Consider the following 25304-nt stretch of genomic DNA (forward strand, 5'->3'; position numbering starts at 1 on the left):
CTCCATTTGACCCGGATGTAGAAGCTTCTCCTTCTTCTTGATCTGATGTCACCAAAGGTTGCTCCCCCTCAATCCTAGAGGTGGAGGCTTCTTCATCTTCATCTTGTATGTTTAACAAAGAGTATACTCCCTCTTTGCCCTTTTCATTGAATTCCTTTGAAGATGAAGCTTCTTGGACTTCTTCTTCAGAAATTGAGCATCTCTCAACTTCGGAGTCCTCTTCCTCTTGGCCTTGATCCAATTAGTCACCCTCTTTGGATTCTTCTTGATCCTGTACAGTGGAGGGGATCTCATGAATCTTTTCCAACTTGTTCCATAGCTCTTTGACATCTTTGAATTCTCCAACTTGAGCCAAAATATTGCTTGGCAACAAATTGACCAAAACCTTGGTCACTTTATCATTTGCCTTGCTCCTTTGAACTTGCTCTTGACTCCATTTGCTTTTCTTAAGAGGCTTGCCCTTGGAGTTTGTTGGAGCTTCGAATCCTTCCATGAGAGCAAACCATTGCTCCATCTCCATCATCAAGAAATTTTCGATCTTTGATTTCCAAAGATCGAAGCTTGTTGAAGTAAATGATGGAGGCATCCTTGTATCGAATCCAAGTCCGTCTTGGAATTCCATGTTGAAGTTGAGCTTGATGAATTCTTTGACTTGAAGAATTTTGCTCCAACTTCTTCACCCTCTAGCTTGTTGACCCTTCCGGCGATGATTCTGGTGAAGAACGACCTCACTCTGATATCACTTGGTAGGACCGAAATGTAGCTAAAGGGGGGGTGAATAGCTCGTCACATGCTCGTGGTCAGCGTTGCTTGTTTCTTCAAAGATGTGCAGCGGAAATATACAAGAAACAATACACACAACGCTAACAAGTAGATTTACTTGGTATCCACCTCCAAAGGAGGTGACTAGTCCAAGGATCCACACACTCACACACACACCTCCACTAATAAACACTCCTTTTCGGTAACTACCGAAGGCGGAGAAGCCCTACAAGTTCACACTACAAGAAGAAAGGGAAAGGATACACAACTACAAGCAAAAGTTTACAATGAGTATAGAAAACCCTAACCCTAGCTTTCTTCCTCTTGTTGTAGATCCGCCTCTTGACTTGGAAAAACCTCCAAGAGCTTCAAGAACTGGCGGTGAGAACCCTGTGGATAAGCTCTGTGATCCCTGGTGAAGATTGGGAGAAATGGCCGAGAGTTCTACCGAAGGAATCGAACGCCTGCAGCTAAATACGATGCCAACGGTCGGATCCCGATCTATTGGATTGCTTTCAATCGATCGGGGAGGCTTTGGATCGATCAGCTGATCGATCCAGAGCGCCTCTGTGCTCTGCGGGAAATGCCTGGATCGATCGGCTGATCGATCCAGCCTTTATCGCGTAAAAACGCGCCACCCCAATCGATCCACTGATCGATTTGGGTCTCTGGATCGATCCACCGATCGATCCAAAGACGTTCTGTGTGCTCTGCGACTTGCCTACTTGAGGCTTGTCGCGGGGACCTTCCCAATCGATCGGCCGATCGATTGGGCATCAGCCAATCGATCGGCTGATCGATCCAGACATTGGTTTTTTTGCCCAAAACCAAGTCCCAAGCCCCCAAACCAACATCCGATCAATCCATGACCTGTTGGTTCATCATGCCTAGCATCCGGTCACCCTTGACCTACTAGGACTCCCTCACCAAGTGTCCGGTCAATCCCTTTGACCCACTTGGACTTTTCACCAGATGTCTGGTCAACCTTGACCCATCTAGATTTCCTCGTGTCAAGTATCCAGTCAATCATTTGACCTACTTGGACTTTCCAACATCAAATGTCCGATCAGCCTTGATCCATCTGGATTTTCCCTTGCCTGGCTTCACTCACCAGGACTTTTAAACTGCCTAGCTTCACTCACTAGGACTTTCACCTGACTTCACTCACCAAGATTTTCAACTGCCTAGCTTTATTCACTAGGTCTTTCACCTGACTTCACTCACCAGGATTTTCTCTCTGCCTAGTTTCACTCACTAGGTCTTTCACCTGCCTTCACTCACCAGGATTTTCCTTCTGCTTAGCTTCACTCACTAGGTCTTTCACCTGGCTTCACTCACCAGGATTTTTCTTCTGCCTAACATCCCAATTAGGACTTCCCAGTCAAGTATTTGGTCAACCTTGACCTATCTAGACTCTTCTTTAACCAACCTGATCAGACCCTGATCAGAGGGGAATTGCACCAAATAATCTCCCCAAATGAACAACTGCACCTGCACTTGTCCATATCATCGAAGTCTTGTATTGTCAAACATCGAAACCCAAACCAAGACTTAATCTTGGTCAACCAGGTCAACCTTGACCTGAGGGATATTGCACCAACACGCACAATTATTATTTTTAATTTTAAAAGAATATGACTTAACTCATAAAATATTTTCAATATCATTAGATAATGCTAGTTCCAATACCACTTGTATAGATGATCTAAAATATGTTTGTCAACCTATTATTGGCGGTTTATTTTTTTATATTTGTTATGTATGCCATGTTTTAAATTTATGTGTTCAAGATGGTTTAAAAATTTTAGAAAGTTATATTAAACCAATTAGAATTATAATTTTTTATTTATAGTCTCATCCATCTATAATGAAATAATGAGATAGGTTTTGTAAAACTAATGGAATGAGACCTAAAAAATTTCTACGTGATATACCAACTCGTTGGAATTCAACATAACAATTATTACAAGAATCATTTCAATATAAAGAATTATTATGTTCATTTTTTGTACAAAATACTAATAATAATATATATTTATTTTCACAATAATGAAATATTTGTAGTAGTATTTGTAAAATTTTAAAAGTATTTAATGATGTAACAGAACAACTTTCTATATTTATTATTTCACTGCTCAATTAGTTTTAGAAAATTTTTGTAATATAGTATTAGTTTTAAATGAACATATTAATAATAATGAATATTTATTTTCTTACCTCTTATCTATCAAAACTAAATGAGAAAAATATTTTTATTTTATTCCTAAAATTTATTTAATTGCATTTGCTTTACATTCTAGATTTAAATTAAAAGTTTTACAAGAAATGTTAAATTTATATTACGACGTTTTAATTCTAATTAAAGATTTTTCTTCCCTTTCTTCTCTTGATCCAGTTAATATTATATATAATGTTAGAATTTATTTATATGATATTTATAATCAATATTATATAAAACATGGAACACAAATTAATATTTCTGAAATACAACAAACTACTAGTAGTAATTTAAAATTTACAAAAGCATAACTTTTATTAAAAGAACGGACAAAATGTCCACAAGGATCCTCAAGTTCCACACAAGAACTTGAGAATTATTTTACGACTTCTTTTGATTTTAATGAATCAGATAACGAAAATTTCGATATCTTAAAGTCGTGGTCACAAAAGGCTCAAAGCTTTCCCGTTCTCTCCGTGATCGCCAAAGAAATTTTAGCTTGTTCAGTGTCAACTGTTACTGTGGAGCTGACGTTCAGTACCGGCGGCAACATATAGATGAACGACAATCAACTTTATCTCCCGACTCATTGGACGTCCAAACATTACTGGACGATTGTACTAGAGCGGAGAAAAAAATCCAAGGAATGCAACTTTCAGATGACGAAGTTGAAGATTTTGATAATGAAGGAACAAATACGATAGGAACGAGAAATAGAAGTGAGTGACAATGTAAAAGAATAAAAATATAAAAGAATTACGTGAGCTTTGATTTTCCTAAGGGAATATGCAGACAACTTAAATAAGTGCATATCCTTTTTTCCAATAAATTTTTATTTATAATTTATAATTTGTAATTTTTAATTTTTAATGTTTAATTTTTATTTTTTATTTTTAATTTTTTTAACATGATAATCTTGAACAATGGTGAATCGTGACAAATCGTGAACCGACGATTTCGAACCATGAATCATAATTACCTTAGACGATTAAGATTAAGGGTCAATTTATCTAGAACCATCAAATCAGTTGTTCCGATATTGAGAAGAGCAACGAGTACACGGTCGGAAATATCCGAATTTAATTATAATAAGTTGAAATAATTTCTATCATAACTTGCATTAATAATACTTTTTGGATAAAAATAAAATAAGATTCTTTTTATTTAAATAAGATGCCCAATAATAAAAGAAGAGTCACTTTTAAAAATAAAATAAAATAAAATTTCCCCTTATTTTTTCATATATTTCTATTTAAATGAAGTCGGAATTTGATTCGTGTAATATTTTAGTTTATGATTGATTGCGATTAGCTTTTGGAAAGTCAGTTGAGCTTTTGATGTTTGATCTTGTATTATAAATTAGGATCATGGCCGACCACTTTCGTCCCACCTCTGGCCGCGCCACCCAGAAGATTGAAGCAGAGAGCCAGCGAGACCTAACCTTGCCCGGGGAAGCTGGCGGCGCTGGCGATGCAACCGAACACCAAGGAAACGGAAGGGATGGCGCCGTCCCACGCCGCGCTGCAGCCGGAGCTCCAGAACGGCGGCGGAGGTGGAGGCGCCGAGAACGACGATTTCTTCGAGCAGACGATGTCCGGCTTCTCCTCCGCCGCCTGGCCGCTGGAGTTGGGGACCCCCAGGTCGCTTTTCGGGGCGAAGTCTTCGGAGGAGTCGCCGGACGACGAGGGATTGAACTACGCGGCGCCGTACGGCGGTTCGTCTCTTCTCGCCTCGCGGCACCGGATGCACCTCGGCGCCTCGCCGGAGGATTCGTCGATGCTTCTCCAGCTCGGTGGGCAGCTTCTGTTGCATCCTACGGCCGCGGCCTCCGGGGGCGAGCCCGGGGGCTTCCTCCGGCTGCCCCTCTCCCTCGGTAGCGGTAGCGGAGGCTCTGGGATCTCGACTTCTGCCATCTTCGGGGACAGATCCCGAGGAGAACTCGACCCGCCGTTCGAATCGCCCGATCCCACCGTATGGCATCCATTCCTTGCATCGTCTCTACTTGCCCCAGTAAAACCCTTCATTTTGGGCTAAAATTTCGATTTTTAATGGTCTGGAAGGAGGCTGAGGTGTTGTATGACGATGGATTCGCCGGATCGCTTCCACGAGCGGTGCAAGCGTCTCTTCATCAGCAGCTTCTCCAACATTCCCAGGTTCTCATGATCATCAATTTTGCTTCCCTAGCTATTTTAACCCAATCAAGGATCGTGTTAGGATGTTAACTACCTGTCATTTTTACTGTTTAAGAATTACGGAGCTGCTACACTGACCGGGCAGGCTCCTGCGATAACAGCGACGGCTTCAGGTACCGCCGGCGCAGGTACTGCGCCACCCAAGCCGAGGGTGAGGGCCAGAAGAGGGCAAGCGACCGATCCCCATAGCATTGCCGAAAGAGTAATTAAGCTCCATATATATATAAGAAAAACATTGCGTTGCTAATCAGATTTATACTTGTTTTGGTTGTTTTCCCACCAAATTATCTTCGATGCTCTTTGCCTATTGCTCTGTTCCAAGATTTGGTATTATGGTCACATTTTGCATCTTGTTTCTGCGCCACAGCTTCGGAGGGAGAGAATCGCAGAGCGTATGAAAGCTCTGCAGGAATTGGTGCCCAATTCTAACAAGGTTCTTTTTCATACTGGCATTTTGCGTCAATACCTTAAATGAATAATTTGTTTCTATTTTCGATCCGTCGATGCACTGCAGACGGACAAGGCATCGATGCTGGACGAGATCATCGATTACCTTAAATTTCTCCAGCTCCAAGTCAAGGCAAACTCCCCATTGTTTAATTTAATGTAGTCTTTATCTCTGCGATAATGGCAGTAATTAAGCTGAGCGTTCAGGTCTTGAGCATGAGCAGATTGGGCGGAGCAGCCGCCGTCGCCCCGCTTGTCGCTGACATGTCTTCGGAGGCATAGATCTTCTCGATTCCTCGCATTTTTTATTTACTTTTAATTTGTTGAAATGACTCCTCTACGCGTCTGTTGATATCAGAGCGGCGGCGGAGCCGGAAGAGCAGGCGGAGCGGGAACGCTGAGGAGTAATAACGACGGCCTGACGGCGGCGGAACAGCAGGTGGCGAAGTTGCTGGAGGAGGACATGGGTTCAGCGATGCAGTACCTGCAGGGGAAAGGCCTCTGCCTCATGCCCATCTCCCTCGCCTCCGCCATCTCCTCCGCCACCTGCCGTCCTCGGCCTCCCCTCAGTCTCAACCTCCGCCACCCGGCAGCCGGCGACGCGCCTCCGTCTCCGAGCATATCGGCGCTGACAGTCCAGTCGTCCAATGCCGGCAGCGCTGACGCCGACGGCGGCAAGGATCGAGCTGTTCCTTAAGATCGACGTCCCAAGCATGCATGGAATAACAACAAAAAAAAAATTGTTTTCTTATTTTGATGAATTTCCCTATCTGTCAACTCTATTTATGAGACTTTAACAAGGATCATTTGTTTTCTCACTGGAGTTTATCATTTTAATTGGTTTGCTTGTTCTGCAACCACACAAATCTACTGAAACATTAAAGCTGACCGACACAAAAATCTCAGCTACATGAGAGCACCTCTGAAATGAGTAAAAATTATATATATAGCTAACTGTTTCAATATTTGAATCAGGCCGGATGAACTTGACAGTTCTCTTGCTTAATCGGCTGAACTAAGCAACAGTCAAAATTCCGTATTAGCTATAGATGAGTAATGATGACTACAACACTGCAGGAGAAGGTTTCACAGAATTCACCCATCAAGTTTCCTTACGGAAAAAAATATATCATCTATATTTAGCAAAATAGACTGTATATATCAATCAGAATGAAACTGTGAAATTTCCATGGTTCAGGAATCAATATCGTCTTCGATGTTTTCAACTGCTTCACCATCTTCATCTGGTATTACAATGTCATCCCCCACTTTTTCTGGGCCTGGACCTGCAGAAACCTTCACCATGGACGGACGCAACAGCCTCTCCCCGAGTTTGAAACCTTTACGAAATTCTTGAATTATGATGCCTTCCTCGAATTCCAATGATTCCTCTTGCATTATAGCCTCGTGAAGCTTCAAGAGGAAATCACCAACCAGTGAGCAAAGAAAAACATATATGCCCAGAAGAGTTTCATATGTATTAAAGAAACCAGAAGTTTTAAAAGACCTCTAGGTGTGTTCCAAAGATGGATCTTATAATGATTAATCAAGATAAAATATCTCATTTTCTATTTCTAATCTGATATTAGAGAAATCTAGGGTAAATTATGGTAAATCCATCCCTTGTAGTTGCCAATATCAAATGGATACAACAAAAAAAAATGATTCAACAGCAATGGGACCAAAGAATTTTCTCAAATTGGCAATAAAAGGTAGCTCGTTACCAGTTGAACAGCAAACCCAACATGATTGCCAAATCAACAAAACAGAAAGCAGAAAAAAGCTTACCAACGGATCAAAGGGAGACCCAACAGTTTCCACAGCCTCCACGCCAATAGATGTCAGAGCCTCAAGGAATTGCTTATAAATACTTTGATAGCTGTTGTTGATTTTCTCCTCTCCCTCAGTGTCAACCTTTATTTGAGACTTAGCTCTTTCAAAGTTGTCTAAAACAGGCAATAAGCTCTCTATCACTTCACCTTGCACATTTGCCATCAAAGAAAGTCTCTCTCTCTCTGTCCTTTTTCGAAAGTTGTCAAAATCAGCACTGATCCTAAGAACTCTGTCCCTTTCTGTTGATAATACTTGAGATAAAGATGCAATTTTAGTTGAAAGAGAGTTTTTCTCATCTTCAATTGAAAGAAGAATGGCTTCGATTTCAGCAACTCTTGATAAATCTTTATTAGCCAAAGCATCTCTGTATGACTGTAGTGAGAGCAATACAGTTGAAGCAACTGTTTCTTCGGTATCAATGAATTGGGTGTTGGTTGTTCCATCCTCCAAAGAAATTTCATCATCAGAATCTTCCTGCAACAATAGGTATCTTAGCATGAATGTGCCAGGAATCACTCCAAAATATAGGAACTGAATAAACAAGAAAATTGCACCATTAAATGACATGAAAGATAATCAAGAGTTAAATGAACATAAAACAAGGCCATATTCACAAAATGAAGTAACCATCGCAGCATCATGATGTAAAGAGGGACACTTCGATCGTAGTGACAATAAATTTAGATTGATGATATCATGGCAATTATATCAGTTACTACTCCATTACAAAGGTGATTGAGGTTGTAACCGAATCATAGGTGATATTGATTGAATTTTTGGATAGAGATAAATTACTTTCATAGGGTTATAATATTATAAAATTACAATAGTGTGAATCATAGGTGATATTTATTGAATTTTTCGATATAAATAAATTACTTATGTAGGATTAAGATTATAAAATTAGTTACAATAGTGTGTATTAGCAACCTTGAAAGGACCTTGGATTATTTTGATCATATAAATGATTGATTATATCCATGTTGAGTTGAGAGGATAGTGAGAGGTTTTTGGATTGGAGAGTTAACTATGATGGCGAGTTAGTTGAGCAATTTGTAGAAGCTATGCTACTTGAGAATAGATTGCTCAAATTGAGAACCCAATTTGTGATTGATGATTAAATTGTTTTTGATGGGAATTAGGAATGTTGTGGTAACTTCGAGGTTTGAGGTGACCTATACATTATAGGTATCATATCAGTAGACACGGTGATTGCAAATAGTTGTATGTTTATGTTTTCGTGGAAGTATAACACAACATAATAGAACATATGAAGAACGCAATTTATTTTGTTGTCTATTTACTTCGGTTGTTCTACTGCCTTGATATTCTTTTACCTTCTTTGTTTATATTATTGTTCTTCTTTGTTTATATTATTGCTAATTTTCAATGGTTTGCAAACATGTGATATGATGTGTGTTCGTGCAACTAGAGTGGTACCATACAATAAATTATATAGTGCTAGACCATAATTCGTATAGCTATTCACTATAGGATTATTTTTTTATTTTTTTTTTATGAATAAGGCCTTTCTCGGTTATTGAATCTATTACTCCATTAGCCTATATGATGATTCAAGACCACTTTAACAGCTATCTGGTTCTCATCATCTTGATCATATATTACCTATGTCGAGGTATATGAGTGCTAGATGTAGCATGATCAAGCTACCTTTGGTGGTCATACACATTTTGAAATGCACATGATTCACTCTCATGTGTGAAAGTGCAGGGACTCACACAGAGAATGCATACAATCATATTCGTTGATTAGTGATTAACACTAAAGCGGATATTATGTTGATAATGGTACAAATTCCTTTAGTAGATACTTAACTGAAGTATTACATTGACATTTTTATGCTCTATGCTTTTATGCCTTATTATGTAGCAATTAATGTATCACATTCATCGTACACAGTCACTTTTAATTTACAACTAGTGACCGTGCACACGCGTTGCGTGAAGAACCAAAATACATTGAAACTAACCCTTTATAATGAAATTATATTAATTAGAGTAAAGTCTTTCGAAAATCTAAATTATTTGGGTCTTTGAAAATTCATTTTGTTTGGATTTTCTAATGTCGTTCAGAACCAAGAATTAATTATTTGGGTAAGATTCATCAGACCCATGCAATAGTGCAATAATGCAAGGGTGACGCTAGAGAATCCTAGTAACGGGCTTCCCTATGCAAAAAAAAAAAAAAAAAAAAAATTAATATTATACTTATCTTAGTAAAAAAAATTAAGAAAAGTATATTTTTTAACATTGTTGGCCTAAAATATTTATAGAACCTTCTTTGATCATAGTATTGTCAATTCTAAAATGTGGGACTAAAAAGAACTATATTTTTTTATATAAAACAACCAGAGAAAATTAATAATAAGAAAAATTTATAATAATACACCGCAGTTGAGTCTCGAACTCTAGATCACTGATTATTTCGCTTGTGGAATTACTAATAAACCTTGGAATTCTTTTTAGTGTGAATAGAAAAAAGGATATTAACGTAAATTCATTTTAGGCTTCACCAAAATTAGTTTAGTTAGTAAAGGGGGGAGATTTTTAATAAAATAGTAAGATGTATTCTTGATGAACCTTTGCTATTGCTGAGCCTCATTTTATCTTATATCATATTGCTCCTTTATGTCTACTTTCTACATTTGTGTTTATTTTTGCCTGTATCATCTCCAATTCAAGTTGTCAATTGAGTTCGTTCTGTTGGACCCCGTGATTGTTTTGGTGTGATTAACCAAATTACAATTACGTCCTATTTTGTTTTGATCCTTATGTCTAAGTGTGTAGGAGTTTAGGAGCACAGGAAGTCGAGTGGAAGACGCAACTAGCGAGAAGGATGGCATGGGAAGGGAGCCGACGGGCATGGTGCATCCGAGAGACGAAGTGCTGTGGAAGAGTACACTGGTAGATGAGAAGAACGTACACGACATTCGAGGGACGAGAAGCCAGAGCGAAAGCCTACTCAAGGAGAAGGATGGAAATTGGGTTCGGGTGAGCCCTATTTCGGTTGGCCGCAATCACCCAGGCGATCGGAACAGCAACGGAGCAGAGAGGTTGTAAAGACTGCTGGAGGCGCCCTCAACAAGGGTTGAAGGCGCCTCCGAGGCACGCCCATGCCTCCGCCACCTTGAGGCGGAAGGCGCCCTCCATAAGCATGGAGGGCGCCCCCCATGAGTCGTCCGCAGTGCATAAAACTTTATCCACTACACCTCGCTTGAGGCACCCTCCAAGCCTTTTGGAGGCGCCCTCAAGCTACGGATAAGTTTTTCCAGAGGCTATTCAGTGGATAAAACTTTATCCACTGCGCCTTGCTGGAGGCGCCCTCAAGCTACAGATAAGTTTTTCCAGGGGCTATAAAAGGACCCCTAGACCTACAAAATATACAACAACTGCTGTAATCAATTTCCTAATCTTTTCTTAGCTTTTCATAGATTGTAAGAGGCTTCTCCGCCTACACGAAAGAGATATTTCTAGTGGAGCTTTGCAACCGCCTTGGATTAACAACCACCTAGGTTATAACCAAGTTAAACCTGTTAGCCTATTTTAATTATATTAGTTGTTCATTTGAGTTTATAATTATTGTGATAGTGCTACTAATCTTAGTTGGAAAACAGAAAAAAGTTTTGTTTTATTTTTTAACAGACGCTGCGTTCTCTTACGGGCCCCGCTGAGCCAACAAATGGTATCAGAGCCTAACCACCTCAGAAGGACTAACCGCCGACTGAAGCATCAAGATCAAGACGATGGTCGGTGCAAGCATTCACCCACCAAAATTTGAAGGAGACTTCGCACAATGGAAATACCGGATAGAGGTATTCTTCAAAACAGATTTCGAAATTCTATTAATAATGAAATATGGTTTTATAGTTCCAAAAGACAAAGAAGAAGGAACAAGCCGACTTCGTGATGAAGCAGAATTCCATTAACTCAACGTTCTTCCGCCCCAAGAAGTCAATCGAATCGACAGCTACGACTCCGCCAAAGAGCTCTGGGAGAAGTTCATAGAACTACATGAAGGCACTTCGAAAGCGAAGTTAGCAAGGCGAGACATCCTCTGAACCTAGTTGACAAATCTGCGGATGAACAATGGAGAAAATATAGCGCAACTCCAAGCACGAATCAAAGAGCTTATCATTCAGCTAAGAAATCTCAGAGAATCAATAACAAATCGAGGCTCAATCCGATATGCACTCAACACCTTCCCAAGAACTTCAAAATGAGCGTCCTTAGTAGATGCATACTACATCTCTAAAGATCTTGAGGTAAGTATGATAGAGAATTTATTTTCCAATTTTGAACTTCACAAATCTCGAATTGCAGATCCTAAAGAAATATAAAAGACAAATCTCAATGTTGTCCTAAAAGCAGAGACGGAAGATCAAGACTCCGAAGCATCCATCGATAAAGTCAAAGTGGCTCTTATGATAAGAAAGTTCAATAAATTTATTAAATCTAATAAATTTAAATCACAAAAGCATCTTCGAAATAGAAGGATCGTCCGATGCTATAATTGCAACGAAGGACACATCAAGGATGATTACCCAAAACTGAAGAACAAAGACAAGGAAAAAAATAAGAAGCCAGCTCGGCCCAAACATAATCTCAAAGTCACGTGGGATAAGTCATCGTCCTCCGAATCTGAAATCGAAGCCTACGCCGGACTAGCTCTAATGACAACCCATCAAGAGGAAGACGAAACCAGTTCAGCAATGAGCATTGATGAAGAGGGAGGATCATCGGAAGAAAGCAGGATGGCGGGGGAGCATCAGAACTCAAGGTAAGTGAGGTACGTGCTTTTTCACCCGAGTATTCTTTTTCGTTCATTAAAGCACTTTCGAAAGATTTAGTAAAATTGGAAAAAGAAAACGTTGATTTAAAAAGACAGTTAGATAATTTAAAATCACAAAATAAAAGTTTAAAAATTCAAATCAAAAGCTTCAATGACCATGCATGCTTAAAATTGAACAGTTGTCAAAAACCAAAGTATGGAAAGTATAGTAGATTAAATTGGTATATTAGACATCACCAAGGACAACTTAGAAGAATTCCCGGAAGATATATACCCCCCAAATTCTTAATTAACCCAATAGGAAGGAATCTATATTGGGTTCCAAAATCTTATTTAGATTAAACATTATTTTTTAGGGATTTAAGGCTTTCAGAAAAATTAAATGTTTAAATTCTTTAAAAGACTTCGTCTAGAAGTAGTTGATGATCCAATAACCAAGAAGGCCTAGTGCCTCGCCACACCCTGGAAGCCAATTACTAAATTGAATATTTAATTGATAAGCTGATAAGCTTGTGAAATTAGATAAATAATGCTCTTAATACTTGTCAATTATTTGAAAATTTCATTACTTAGAAAATTTTTAATTTCAAAATTTTTAAAATTATTGTTTTACCCTAGTTTTTTATGTGATCAAAGAGGGAGGAATAGATACAAGTTTAGGGGGAGTTACATTTTTTTTCATCAATTATGTTTGATTTTGCTATTTCTTTTACTTACAAATTATACTTAAATTTTCAATTTCTTATATTGCAACTTAATACTTAAAATGTTTTGCAAACTTAAAAGGTTTTGCAAATTTATTTTTTCTGTCTGTTTTATCCTAACTTGAACTTAGGTTGATGCACATCAAAAAAGGGAGAAATTGTTGGACCCCATGGTTGTTTTGGCGTGATCAACCAAGTTAAAGTTAGGTCTTGTTTTGTTTTGATCCCTGTGTCTAAGTGTGCAGGAGCTTAGGAGCACAGGAAGTCGAGCGGAAGATGCAGCTAGTAAGAAGGATGGCACGGGAAGGGAACCAACGAGCTCGGTGCATCCGAGGGACGAAGTGCTGCGGAAGAGTACACCGGTGGACGAGAAGAACGTACGCGACGTTCGAGGGATGAAAAGCCGGAGCGAAAGCCGGCTCAAGGAGAAGGCCAGAAACTGGGTTCGGATGAGCCCTATTTTGGTTGGTCGCAATCACCCAGGCGATCAGAGCAGCAGCGGAGTAGAGAGAGACTGTAAAGACTGCTGGAGGCGCCTCCGAGGCATGCCGGCGCCTCCGCCACCTTCAGGCGGAAGACGCCCTCCATGCTCATGGAGGGCGCTTTCCATGAGCATGGAAGGCGCCTTCGACCAGTCAAAATAGCCGTTCGCAATGGATAAAACTTTATCCACTGCGCCTTGCTGGAGGCGCCCTCCAATCCCTTTTGAGGCACCCTGAAGCTACAGATAAGTTTTTCCAAGAGCTATAAAAAGACTTGGACCTAGGAAATATACAACAACTGCTATAATCAATTTCCTAGTCTTTTTTCATAGATTGTAAGAGGCTTCTCCGCCTACACAAAGGAGATATTTCTAGTGGAGTTTTGCAACCGTCTTGGATTAACCACCACCTAAGTTGTAACTAAGTTAAACCTGTTAGCCTCTTTTAATTGTATTAGTTGTTCATTTGAGTTTATAATTATTGTGATAGTGCTACTAATCTTAGTTGGAAAAACAGAAAAAAAGTTTTGTTTTATTTTTTAACAGACGCTGCGTCCTCTTACCGGCCCCGCTGAGCCAACACGTTCCACTAGAATTGCTTGAGCAATTGTTGTTTATTGATTGTGATATATATCTAGCTATAACATCACTCTAGGTTATGCGCGCTAAAGGAATTCTATCGTGTGGCAGATTGACCTCGAACAGGACATAATGTATATCTATTAGAGTTAGAAAGATGACGAAAAACATGCTAAGGAAAATTTAAATTTTCTCCCCAAAGAAAATATGATTCTTATAAACTCCAAACCACTGTCTTAGATGTGAAAAAAATGTATCTCTTACCAAATTGGAAAGAAGGCCTAAATTGCAGCCCTAGAATAAGCCACATGCTAAACCCTGTAGTATCTTTGTTATATACTCTATTTTTTGTTATTTCTGTATTTGTCACCTCTTTCCCTCCCTTCAACTACCTCAGTGTTTCCCCTTGCTTTATTTTGCTACATAATATCTCATACAGACACTTTCCAATACTCAGTTTGTATGAACTCATCCCAATCCAGCAAGTCCAAATTCCATCCTGTTGAACCTAGGAGGCTTCTCGCCCATGGGTCTCACAATGACAGGTGCAGTGGCCATTTGATAAAATTGGTTCATTTACTAATAGCTCATGTTTTGAGAAAAGAGGTTAGTCAATCAAATCTAACATAGTAGCAAAGTAGGAGATATAAGGTTTGAATCCTAAGGGGGGAGGGGGCACGTTGAAGTTAGGAGGCTCCTACATAAACAAGTGCGGTGACCTATCTATTAGATAAAATTGGTTCCTTTCCTAACAGTGAAAGCCGAAGACACATTTTATACAGCAACAGCCAAGCACATGATGGGAAAGTAAACAAAGTCAATGGATGGCATGACAACTTGAAATAAACAGCTCTCTTAGACCAATTCTATGTTAACATATGATCTAGCAATCACCTACACAAAGTTTAATCTATTATGAAGAACCCAATTTACAGAAGGTTTAATGAATTTAAACAAAGATAAACCTATGTTTGCAATTTCCACTCTTGATGACCAAGGAGTTTTCAATACATTTGACACCTCAAAGAATTGCTGATTCATTTCCTCCTCCTACATGAGTATGTAAGCAAGAAGACCTAAAAAGTTAAAACCTTGCTAGTTCTAATAAAAGGTATAAAACCCTACATACGTAACTCAATGCTTTTGCATCATTAAAGTGAATACGACAAGATTCCTCATGAAGGAAACCTTCAATCCCTATCTACATGACCTCCAAATCTTTGACCTTAAATAGTTTGAATCTAGGTAGGCAAGACATTATAGAAGGAACTAGAACAGTCCTTAACCACAAGTTATGGCATCATGAGTATCAATCTCTTATCAGATTAGTGTGGTTCTTGCTTTGATCAGCTTAGCAAATTAGTAAGATCATTGTTGTCCTTTTTCCTGTATTGCAATTAAACTTTAGTTGTTAAAAAACTTCAATATATCTAATCTAATCTTAACTTAGTATGCTTCAAAAACAACATTTGAAAGGATGTTACAAGATTCTTCTATAAAATAACTGGTTACCGATCACGATTATATTGGCTTATTCAAATTTCACTATAAACAAATTGGAATTAAAAAATCAATCAAGTTAAGAAAAAAAAACAGAACCTATCGAGATTCTTTCTGCTAGCGCCATTGCTTGTGAATCATGTAGTGAGCCATCGAACATAATTCAAAGACATAAGAAAGACATGCCTACTGATGATTATAGAGGATATCAGATAAAGACTGAAGGTACTGAAAAAACTGAGATTCTCATGCCGTCCATTTTCTTCATATCCTGACAAATTATACCATCTTGAAGATATGCACCACGTGTATATATATCCATTTTAGAGAAGGAAAAAAACACTCAGGCAAATCAACTAGTCTATAGAGTTCAAAATTTTAACATAATCAATATTGCAGAATAGATATTCTGCCTAACTAGCTGATTGGAAAGATGCTCACTTGTTTGCAACTCCCTTAAAACAACAAATTTGACAACAAGATCTCCAGATTTCAATTAAAATAATTGGAGAAAAAGGGAAAAGACAATACCTTTTCCACAACTTCAGCCACCTGTTCGGTTCTCGTCGTGTCCCCATATGCGGTGAAGAGGCGAAACCGTTGGAAGCGGAGAGGATGGTCAGCGAGAGGGGATCGCTGTAGCCTCAACGCACACGAAGCCCTCTGCGTCGACAAGAAGGACAGAAGACTCCTAGGGGCCTTGGGGTGAGTGGAGCGAGGACCCGCCGCCGGCGAAGAATGGAACACCAACGGCGTTCTAAGCACGGCAGCCATTTGGGAGAGAGCAGCGCTACCTATCCGGAGAGATTTTGCGGAAAGTTCTGGAGAAGTCCCACTACTTATTCGAAGGGATCGAACCGGTTCAACAATTCGAAAATAACAAGGGGCAGACTAAAATTAAGTCCTTTTGTCATTTTAATAAAAAATTATCAAGGGGCGGCTCATAGACTTTTTCGCATATTAGCATATTTTCTTCTATCCATTAAAAAATAAAAAAATAAAAACAAATTCACATTAGGCGCGGATCATCCGCACGGACTCGTCGTAACATGAAACATTTAGATGTATGCATTCTTTATAAAACAATTATTTGAAAAATCATCACCAACTTATTTCTTTATTTTTTTTAATCCAGATATTTAGTTTTTCCTGAAAATTTTTTTCCACCAGCACAGTTAGCATTCTTAAATTTATCATCGTACTGCAAAAAAATTCACAGTTTGAATTCGAAAGTTAAATATCTGATTAACCGTTTGAATTCCAGGATGCATTTCGCTTGAAAATCGATCCATAGGGACACCATATAGAAATATCATTCTTCTTCAAATGTTAATCGAACCCTTTTCTCTACAATTTTGAATCCCCCCAAATCCCACTAGAGAAAAACTTGGATTATGTGAGCACAGATTAATCAGATGCCAGCATTAGGCATCCATAAATTGTATTGTTAAATATTTTGTAAGAAGGTGAATGAATGGATCCTATGCAACCACAAAAACACGGCAATCAATCGAGAAAGGAATCAAATGGCAATCAATGATGGCGTCGAATTAAAATCGAGAAAGGAAGCAAATTTACCAGATCGTCGACAACACAAAGGGTAGATCCTCGATTTAAAAGAGTTCAGGTCTGTTGGTTGTGTGCGGTTCTATACCAAAGAATCATCGCCAATCATCTCGACCTCCCGGCGAGATGACGACCGTAACCTCCCGAAGACGGCGAGAAGCATAGCAGCCAGGAGCACGCCGAGGACATCGGCGGCGGCGTCCTTGGCGGAGGCTCCGGCCGATCTCCAGATCCCAATTTCGTCCGCGACCTCCTTAGCGGTCCCCGCAGCGAGTGCCACGAGGGAGCCGAGGGCGGCGCTTCGCCGTCGGACAAAGGCGTGGCGGCTGCGTCCGGAGAGGTTGGCAACGAGAAGGGTGATGACGAAGCAGGCTAGTAGATGCTCGAGTTTGTCCGCGGCCAACCACTCGTCGCCGCCCTCCATCGCTGCGGCACCGTGGTTTCTCCTTGGGGTCGAGATCCCTTTCCTCTCTCCCTCTCGAAGCGGCCGTTTCGAGTCGCATCAGACCCGCTCCGGTTTATTTAGCATGTCATTCCGTTCGCGATTTTACGTGTAACTTATCAGAGTTTTACTACTTATTAAAAAAAATTACAGCAATTGACCAATGACGCAATTACAATTACGAAATTCTCAAAAATCACACTTAATTTTTAGATTTTTAAAGGACCCATATCAACAGCCGATCAAATTATGTTATTGATTTTTAAAATACAGTATTATATTTTACTATTATAATATCATATTTCAAAAATCAGCTCCATTTTGGTTAAAAGATTTTTAAAATAACAAAGGTAGAAATCAGAAAGTTATGATTCCATAACTTTTTAAATACCTCCTTTCGTCAATTTCGAAAATTACTAAAAACATGGACGTTTAAACATTGTACAAATTGGCACATAAATTAAGAAAATTGTCACTCGAAGCCATGTTTTATTTTATAAGCCTCATCTGAAATTAAAATTTTATGTATAGATTGTGTTTCGCATTTATAGATTGTCAATTGATGATTCTTCGAATTATAATCTTGTAACAACTCACAGGAAAGCTACATAGAAGATTAAAACAGGTGCAGTACAATCTCGTAACAACTCAAAAAGGTTGGTATTAATCACAGATCAAGGACACGAACAGAGACTAATGCCCCAGCATATCTAATGAGCCATAAAAACAAGTTGTTAGTATTATATGCACAAGGATCGTGATGTTTACAAGACTTGTGCAACCCTTGGTCCGTACTATCCTACTTTTTTACTTTTGTCAAAGTGACAAATTACATTGAAAAAGAATATGGCTTGCCCTTAGAAAGAGTGGGGAAGAAGAAATAAATAAATAAATAAAGAAGAAAGAAACCAATGATAGAAAATTGGAAACAGGCCTAAAACGTAATGTTATAATCCCAAAGTTGTCGTCCACATGGAGAACGAGCTCACATCATCTGACGAATTTGGAATTGCTGTTGTTGCCTCATGTAATTGACTGGAATCTTGTCTAAGTTGTATCAAATGTGCTCTTAGGCTGGAAGACTCCATCTGTACCATGTGGCAAAAGGTGAAATATATATAAGTGGAGAATAAAATTGCAATAAGTTGGACGTTGAAAGAAATGAAGGATTAAATTATTTTAGATTTTTTCCCCCCGCCATCTGAAAATGAGCGGCCAAATAACTCAGTATGGGCTGAGTCTGAGCTCAGACTGTATATACAAAAATGTCTATATCTGAAGTATACCGTCAAGTTTTATGCAGATGCAAGAGAAAAGGATTTTGCTAATGTGCTTATAGCATAACCATTTATCCAACCGACCTGCATTGCTGCTATTAAACCTAGTAAATCTCTGCACTGCTCGAGGAAAATTTTGTCCGCTGCTACAATAGCTGAAAGCTTAGAAATTAGAGTCTTTGTGCCCTCGACCTGATAACCATATCCAAATCTTCAGTTCATCTTCAAATTAAAAAAGAGAAAAGGGAAAAAAAAACTTGTATCCACATGGTCAAAGTGAACTTGAGGATACCAGGAGCCCTATCAAGTTCCAGGAAAATGATTTCACGATCTCCAGAATTAAGTTATTGCAACCAAATCAAAATGTTAAATTTGTCAATTCAATTGCGATTATAACTTGATATCGAAACGTTTCACATGTGAACAATGCAGGCATAAACAAGTGTTTATACTTTTCTAAAGAAATTCATAACTTTTCACGGGATATTTAAAAGATGCAAAAAAAAACACGAACTAGAATCCAATCAACATGTTGGGATATATTATCTATTGCAGAATTAACCCATACGAACTGTTTATAAAAAGTTCCTAGAAGTTTATGCACAGGTGGCATATTCTACTTTGAGAGTACGAACTAGCTCAGTTGGTAAGGATCTTAGAGGAAGTTGTTGGCAAGGTCTTGTGTTGGAAACCCACCTTCACCTCAATATGAGCGCTTAAGAACTCTCATAGCTATCTTTTACAAAAAAAAAAAATTAAGTACAATTCTAAAATATCAATAAAAGCATGATTAGATATCTTAAGAATCCTCACTTGTCAAATTAAGAAGAAGCAAATAAAGTGAAAATTAGTCAACAAGTCACCTTAGGTAGCAAGTAACAAATGGAGGAGGCCATTGCTTGCATAATATCAACTGCTGAAGTAATAGCTTTCTTCACATCAAGTATATTTGCCTGAAACATAGAAAATCAAAAGAAAACTAAAAATTTTATTTTAATGAAATTACACAAAAAAAATTAAATGGCTAGTGATTCATTGCTATGCAAATACCCTTGCTCCTGTAACAGGAAGGCGTGATGTACCAGTTTTCACAGCCGCAATTGTCCCGCATAAGGAACTCGCATGTTTTCTCTCCAAGGTCACATAATGCTCAAGGTATGCAATCTACAAAACAGTTCAAAAAAATCATCAATGAAGCAATAAAATAGTGCGAGTAATAACATTTCATTGGATGTACAATTTCTGATTTAGTAGCATTGACAAAATATCATCATTTGGATTCAAGCTAAAACAGGGCCAGTAATCGGAAGTCCCTGTGTCCATGCATAAGATACCTATCATTTAGTTCCATGCATGTTCTTTTACTTTTACTTAAAAAAAAAATAACAGTGCAAATTCTGATTCAGCGGCATTGACAAAATATTAATATTTGGATTCAAGTTAAAACAGTGTCAGCAATCAAAAGTCCAGCTGTCCATGTATGAGATACGTTATAATTTATTTCCATGTATATGCCTTTACTCGACAAAAAAAATTAGATGAAAGTTCAACATTCTTCAAGATCTTATTGTCCAAAAGGCACTTTAAATCTTATGCAAGAATGATAAAAGAAGTGAGAAAAAATGTAAATAGAGGAACGTATATACATGAGACATCATTAGTGGATCAGTGATAGGAACTAAATGAATCACATCTACCTGCTCTTTCAAAATCGCACCCAATTTCATCTTCAGTTGCAGATGCTGGACATGGGTCCTTCTTATAGCAACTGAATCACGCAACTCTGAGATACTATCCCATACACTAAGAAGATCATTCTGCATCACAATCAAAAGTAAAATAAAATCATGTTTCCAAAGTTAATTGCATATCATTTCTGTAAAAATATATAATAAAAGAATAAAATGGCCAGGTTTCGGAAAAATCTCCATTGAATCAAATTACGATATATAGCACAAGTAGTACGTACTCTATGATTATCACCACAGAACTATGAAGCAGAAAATTTACTAAGAAATTGTATTTAAGTGTAGTGTGAGAATATCAGAGATGATGCTACCTATGTTGAGGACCAAGAGATTCAAATAAACGAAACAGCAGTTCTGCATTAAATGTCTAATAGTATTTATACAAAATCCCATAAAACGTGGAATATATCAGAAATAAGATTAGTACATATATCATGCATCATTTAGTACGTGGAAAAACCAATTAAGTTATATTTCAAGAACGACAAAATTTGCTGGGATTACTGTCAAAAGGAAAAAAAAAAAAGTATCATAGACATCGCAAACACAACCTACACTTTCTTCCAAGTAATGTTCATGCAATTAAGTAACTACACTGTCAGCAGAAAACTACTACCTCTGCACTGATTTTTTGAACTGACAGAGCCTTTTCTGCCTCGGCATTGACAAAATGCCACTGTATGCTTGAATTATACAGCAGCTTTAGTTGATGAGCATCTTCTAGATGTTTTGCATTCTTCTCTCTCTGTGAATCGACGCTATAGGTAAGGACAGAAGATATGCCACCAGCTCTATTAGTCACATTGTCAGACGGCGAGAATGGAGTTGATGGTCGTATCCTGGATGGACTGGTCATTCCCCTAACGGTAGACGATGCTGAAAAAAATGAGGATATGTTGCCTGATCTACTGGTTGCATTACCACATGGAGAAAATGGAGTTGATGGTCGCGTCCTTGATGGACTGGTCAGACCCTTAGTGCTAGAAGATGCCGACAAAGATATTGCCCTACCAATTGAAGTACCAGCTTGTGAGATTGGAGTTAATGGCCGCATTCTGTGTGGACTGGAAATGCCCCTAGTGGTAGATGAGGCTCTATTAGTCACATCATCGGATGGTGAGATTGGAGTTGAGGGTCGGGTCCTGGATGGACTAGTCATGCCCCTGGTGATCGATGATGTCGACAAAACCTTACTTGGGGATGTAGGGCAATTTAAAACTGGGATGGGTGATGACCGAGTTCTAATTGGCCTTGGTACAGAGGCTGATCTCTCGATAAGTGTTGAAGAAAAATGTCTAGGTGATTTGACATCCTGCTTTACTTTTCCACCTTTAGTATCGAATAGTTCCTCAGATACCTCATTTGAGGAAGGCTGAGGAGCTGTTGTTTCACTCTCAGAAGAAGGCTCAGATTTCTTTGGTGAAGCAACACGCAATGCAGCTACCAAGGAAAGAGACCTGTTAACTTTGTCATTCGGATCCGCAATCATAGAAAAGACATTTGTAGACAACCTGCCACCATGCATAGCAGGCCACCGGTGATGATCAATGACCCTTGCATTTGAGTTTTCAAGTGGTTTTGACTCCATTGGCTGGATGGATGTGCTCCTTCCTCTCAGAGGAGTCAACTTTCTCTCGGCCACTACACTTGGCATTGTTGAGGAATTTGCAACAAACTTTTCACTTTTGCTTACAGAAACTGCAGGAGGCTCTGATTGGAAAGATGATACATTCCTCGTCGAAGGCCACAAACCCTCTGACACCTTGTTGTTAAGTATTTTTCGTGGAGTATTATGAGCACCTGTGGCCATATCATGGATTGAAGTTGTAGGCCTCGAGGATGGCGAAGAGGGCGTGGAACGATTGGATGGAGATGAGGGTGCCGAAAACCTTGATGTAGGGGTCACCGGTCTCCTCCTTTCAGCAGATTGGGCCCTCTTAGTCTGTGATGCTTCAGATGCAAGGGAAGTGTAAACGGCATTTGGAGAGGGGAATCGTTTTGGTGAACTAGGCCTAGAGATTGGAGCAGAGGAAATCCTATCCTTGTATCTAGAGGCAACTTCCCGAACCTTGCGAGTAGCAGCGATTGCATTGTTCTTCTCAGAAGGAACCAACGGCAGCCTGAGATTATCTTGTGTCTGATAAATCTTCTGCAGCGGCATAGCCTTGGGGGGCTTCACTTTACTTGTATCCATTCACTGACCTCGTTAGATGATGCCACGTTGATGAGTTCATAATAAAAAATAATCTATTTAAACAATATGACAATATTTCATAGATCCAAGAAAATTTTCACTACCAAAAAATTGCAATTAAAAAGGAGAAAAAAAAAACAGAAATATTTCTGTTACAGCAGGATGATAAGAAGAAAATCTGAAGAAGCATAGTGCAACATAAGAACTCACTTTAATTAAAGAATGGAAAGGGTATGATAGTTTCTGGACCAACTTCATCTTAAGAACTTCATGACATTGAAAATTAGAGAAAAGGTACTCGAAATTGTTAAAGAACAGATGGTGAGTATTCAAACACAATAAAGAGAACAAAGCGGGTACAAGAAATAATGAAGATTCCAGCAACAGACGTGGGAATACGCACAGAAAATTCGCCGAACAATGAATGATCATGTGTCATTGTGGGCATTTTTTTAATACATGCACTAAAATTTAATATTCGCGTATGTTTCTTGTTCTGTCGGGTTTCGGTTTCATCGCAGACAAAAACATTTGGAGGATGGTAAATAGTAGGAAAGAGGTAATAAACGGTAAGAGAAAACTGGAAACATACGGTGACTTCTGATCCTAGGAAACTGGCAATGGTCTTAAACATAAATTGAGGAAATGACAAGGTTCTGTGGTTAATCAAGCAAAGTTTGAGGTCCCCGCCGCCAGTCAAAATATGTGAAAATACAAACCACAAGACCAAATCGAAATCAAAAGTTTACATCTGCAATTAAATCATCCTTTTTTCATCGACCAAATTAGATCCTACATGCATATGACAAATCAACATCGACAAGGTCGTAAACGAAGAACAATTCAACTTCTACCTAGAAAAACCAAGAAATCAACAATTAAAATATACAAAATCAACACGCATTGACTACGCCAAGAAAATGCCATGGAAGAACTATACCGGAACGGGGGGAAAAAAAAAGAGGAAAGCATTCAGAAATGTGAGTGCGATAAAACTTCTCCGACGTGCATAACAGAAGGGTTTTGACTTTCGAGCACAAATCAATCAACCAACCTGTGAAGCATGAGGTGGAATCGCATAAAGGTCCCGCGTTCCAGACTCTTAACCCTAATCGCCGCCGGACGACGCCCTCCAACGGGATCCCTCGAATTCAATAGCGGAAACCGAAACCGGACGATGATTATCAACGAAGAATCACACAAGCCCCGTGAGAATAAGATGAGAAGACCGATTTCGTCGTCCTCCGTCGTCGCGGAACGGCTAACGGGGAAGAAGACGAACCAGAGGAGAAACGACAGGAGAGACCTTTCGGTTACGAGAGGGAGAGCGCGACTCCCTCTATCTCTTCGATATTTATATGCATTAAATTATTAACCCGATAATAATTTATTGTGTTGCCACATTAAATTATTATCGGGTTGAAGCAGCTGTCATCGTCGAGGCACTCACGGGTCGAACTCAAAAAACGATCAAATCCGACTACATCCTGATTTTCATCGTCGGTCCCAGCGTTCTGGAGCTAAAATTCTGGGGCCACGATTTGGTGCCTTTTGTCATGGCAATAATGGTCGCATGTGAGTCGAACGGCGTCACAGGCAGCGGTTAAGGTCAGTTCGAGGGCAGGCGCTAAAAGATAATTATATTCGTCTTAATCACGGTTAATTTTTAGATTACATACAAAATTAATTTATAACTGACTGTAAAATTAACTAGGAGTGAGACTAGCATCATCCAAAACATGACATAGGTTGATGCTCATAAAAAACCCTGCTACTAAAGTCTAAAGGTACCCATATTGATATTAATGTACGTATGGATATTATAATATTCAAATATTACAATCAAGAGGGACGTGTATTATAATATTGATAGTGTGTTAATTTTTGTTTGGACGTAGTAATGAGCAAATGTATTTTTCTATTTAATTAATATAAAATCAGAATAAAGCTCAATGAGTAAACAATGTTGATGTGATGATGAGGAGTTTCATTCTGCGGAGGATAGCTGTCATGATAAAAGTTAAAGTTAAGACGGTTAATGCGTAGATAACATCAGCCGGTCGGACGAGCATGCCCCAGTCGGGTCAAGCGACCGGCTCGATATTGGCAGAACGGAACTTCGGCCAAGCGACTACCCCGCTCGGCCAGGCAAGAGGGACTCGGCATTGGTAGAGTGGGACTCGGCCGAGCGGCTACCCCGCTCGGCCAAGCATGTGGGACTCGACGTGCATAGCAGAACTTCGGCCAAGCGGACATAACACAAGCACAGTGGAATTCCAGCCAAGCGGACGCGACACAAACACAGTGGAGCCCCGACCGAGCGGACGAAACACAAGAACAGTGAAGCTCTGGTCGAGCGTCCAGCTCACTCAGCCTAGCAACATACTCTCGCTGGTATCTATCGATATCCTTTTGAGAGTTAGTGACACCGACATCGGACATGAACAACTAGTAGATCGTACAGCGGAAACTTCCACTGTCACTTCATAGATATGCTCGACCCGTTAAGGTACTGTGTCAGAGACACTTTACTGACAAGTCTTTTCAGGGGA

The 25304-nt window shown here is 39.2% G+C and overlaps 4 protein-coding genes across 5 annotated transcripts; 1 reads left to right on the forward strand and 3 right to left on the reverse strand.

Annotated features, from left to right (window-relative positions):
• Nucleotides 1–4349: 4349 nt before the first annotated feature.
• Nucleotides 4350–6437, forward strand: LOC122034209 (bHLH transcription factor RHL1-like). The gene is made up of 7 exons (XM_042593356.1): nt 4350–4951; nt 5041–5133; nt 5228–5374; nt 5540–5605; nt 5687–5752; nt 5827–5895; nt 5978–6437. The coding sequence occupies exons 1-7, from the start codon at nt 4451–4453 to the stop codon at nt 6314–6316; spliced, it is 1281 nt and encodes a 426-aa protein (XP_042449290.1). The 5' UTR covers nt 4350–4450; the 3' UTR covers nt 6317–6437.
• Nucleotides 6438–6731: 294 nt separating this feature from the next.
• LOC122034210 (protein GrpE-like) lies at nt 6732–17575 on the reverse strand. The gene is made up of 4 exons (XM_042593357.1): nt 17104–17575; nt 16057–16346; nt 7408–7926; nt 6732–7032 (listed from the first exon to the last, which is right to left on the reverse strand). The coding sequence occupies exons 2-4, from the start codon at nt 16297–16299 to the stop codon at nt 6814–6816; spliced, it is 981 nt and encodes a 326-aa protein (XP_042449291.1). The 5' UTR covers nt 16300–16346; nt 17104–17575; the 3' UTR covers nt 6732–6813.
• Nucleotides 17174–17515, reverse strand: LOC122034100. The gene has a single exon (XM_042593228.1). It carries the CDS (start codon nt 17513–17515, stop codon nt 17174–17176), a length of 342 nt encoding a protein of 113 aa, XP_042449162.1.
• Nucleotides 17576–18116: 541 nt separating the features above from the next.
• Nucleotides 18117–24075, reverse strand: LOC122035244 (AUGMIN subunit 8-like). Of its 2 annotated transcripts, XM_042594660.1 has the most exons (7): nt 23807–24075; nt 21175–22755; nt 20508–20627; nt 19861–19974; nt 19674–19763; nt 18895–19002; nt 18117–18621 (listed from the first exon to the last, which is right to left on the reverse strand). In XM_042594660.1, exons 2-7 carry the CDS (start codon nt 22750–22752, stop codon nt 18481–18483), a joined length of 2151 nt encoding a protein of 716 aa, XP_042450594.1. In that variant the 5' UTR covers nt 22753–22755; nt 23807–24075; the 3' UTR covers nt 18117–18480. The 2 variants fall into 2 exon arrangements, 1 of the variants encoding a protein (XP_042450594.1); XR_006126940.1 differs by lacking the exon at nt 18117–18621 and having other exon boundaries at nt 19893–19974.
• Nucleotides 24076–25304: the final 1229 nt, after the last annotated feature.

This window comes from Zingiber officinale, chromosome 11B (genome assembly GCF_018446385.1).
Source record: "Zingiber officinale cultivar Zhangliang chromosome 11B, Zo_v1.1, whole genome shotgun sequence".
In the NCBI taxonomy this organism is placed as follows: Eukaryota; Viridiplantae; Streptophyta; class Magnoliopsida; order Zingiberales; family Zingiberaceae; genus Zingiber; species Zingiber officinale.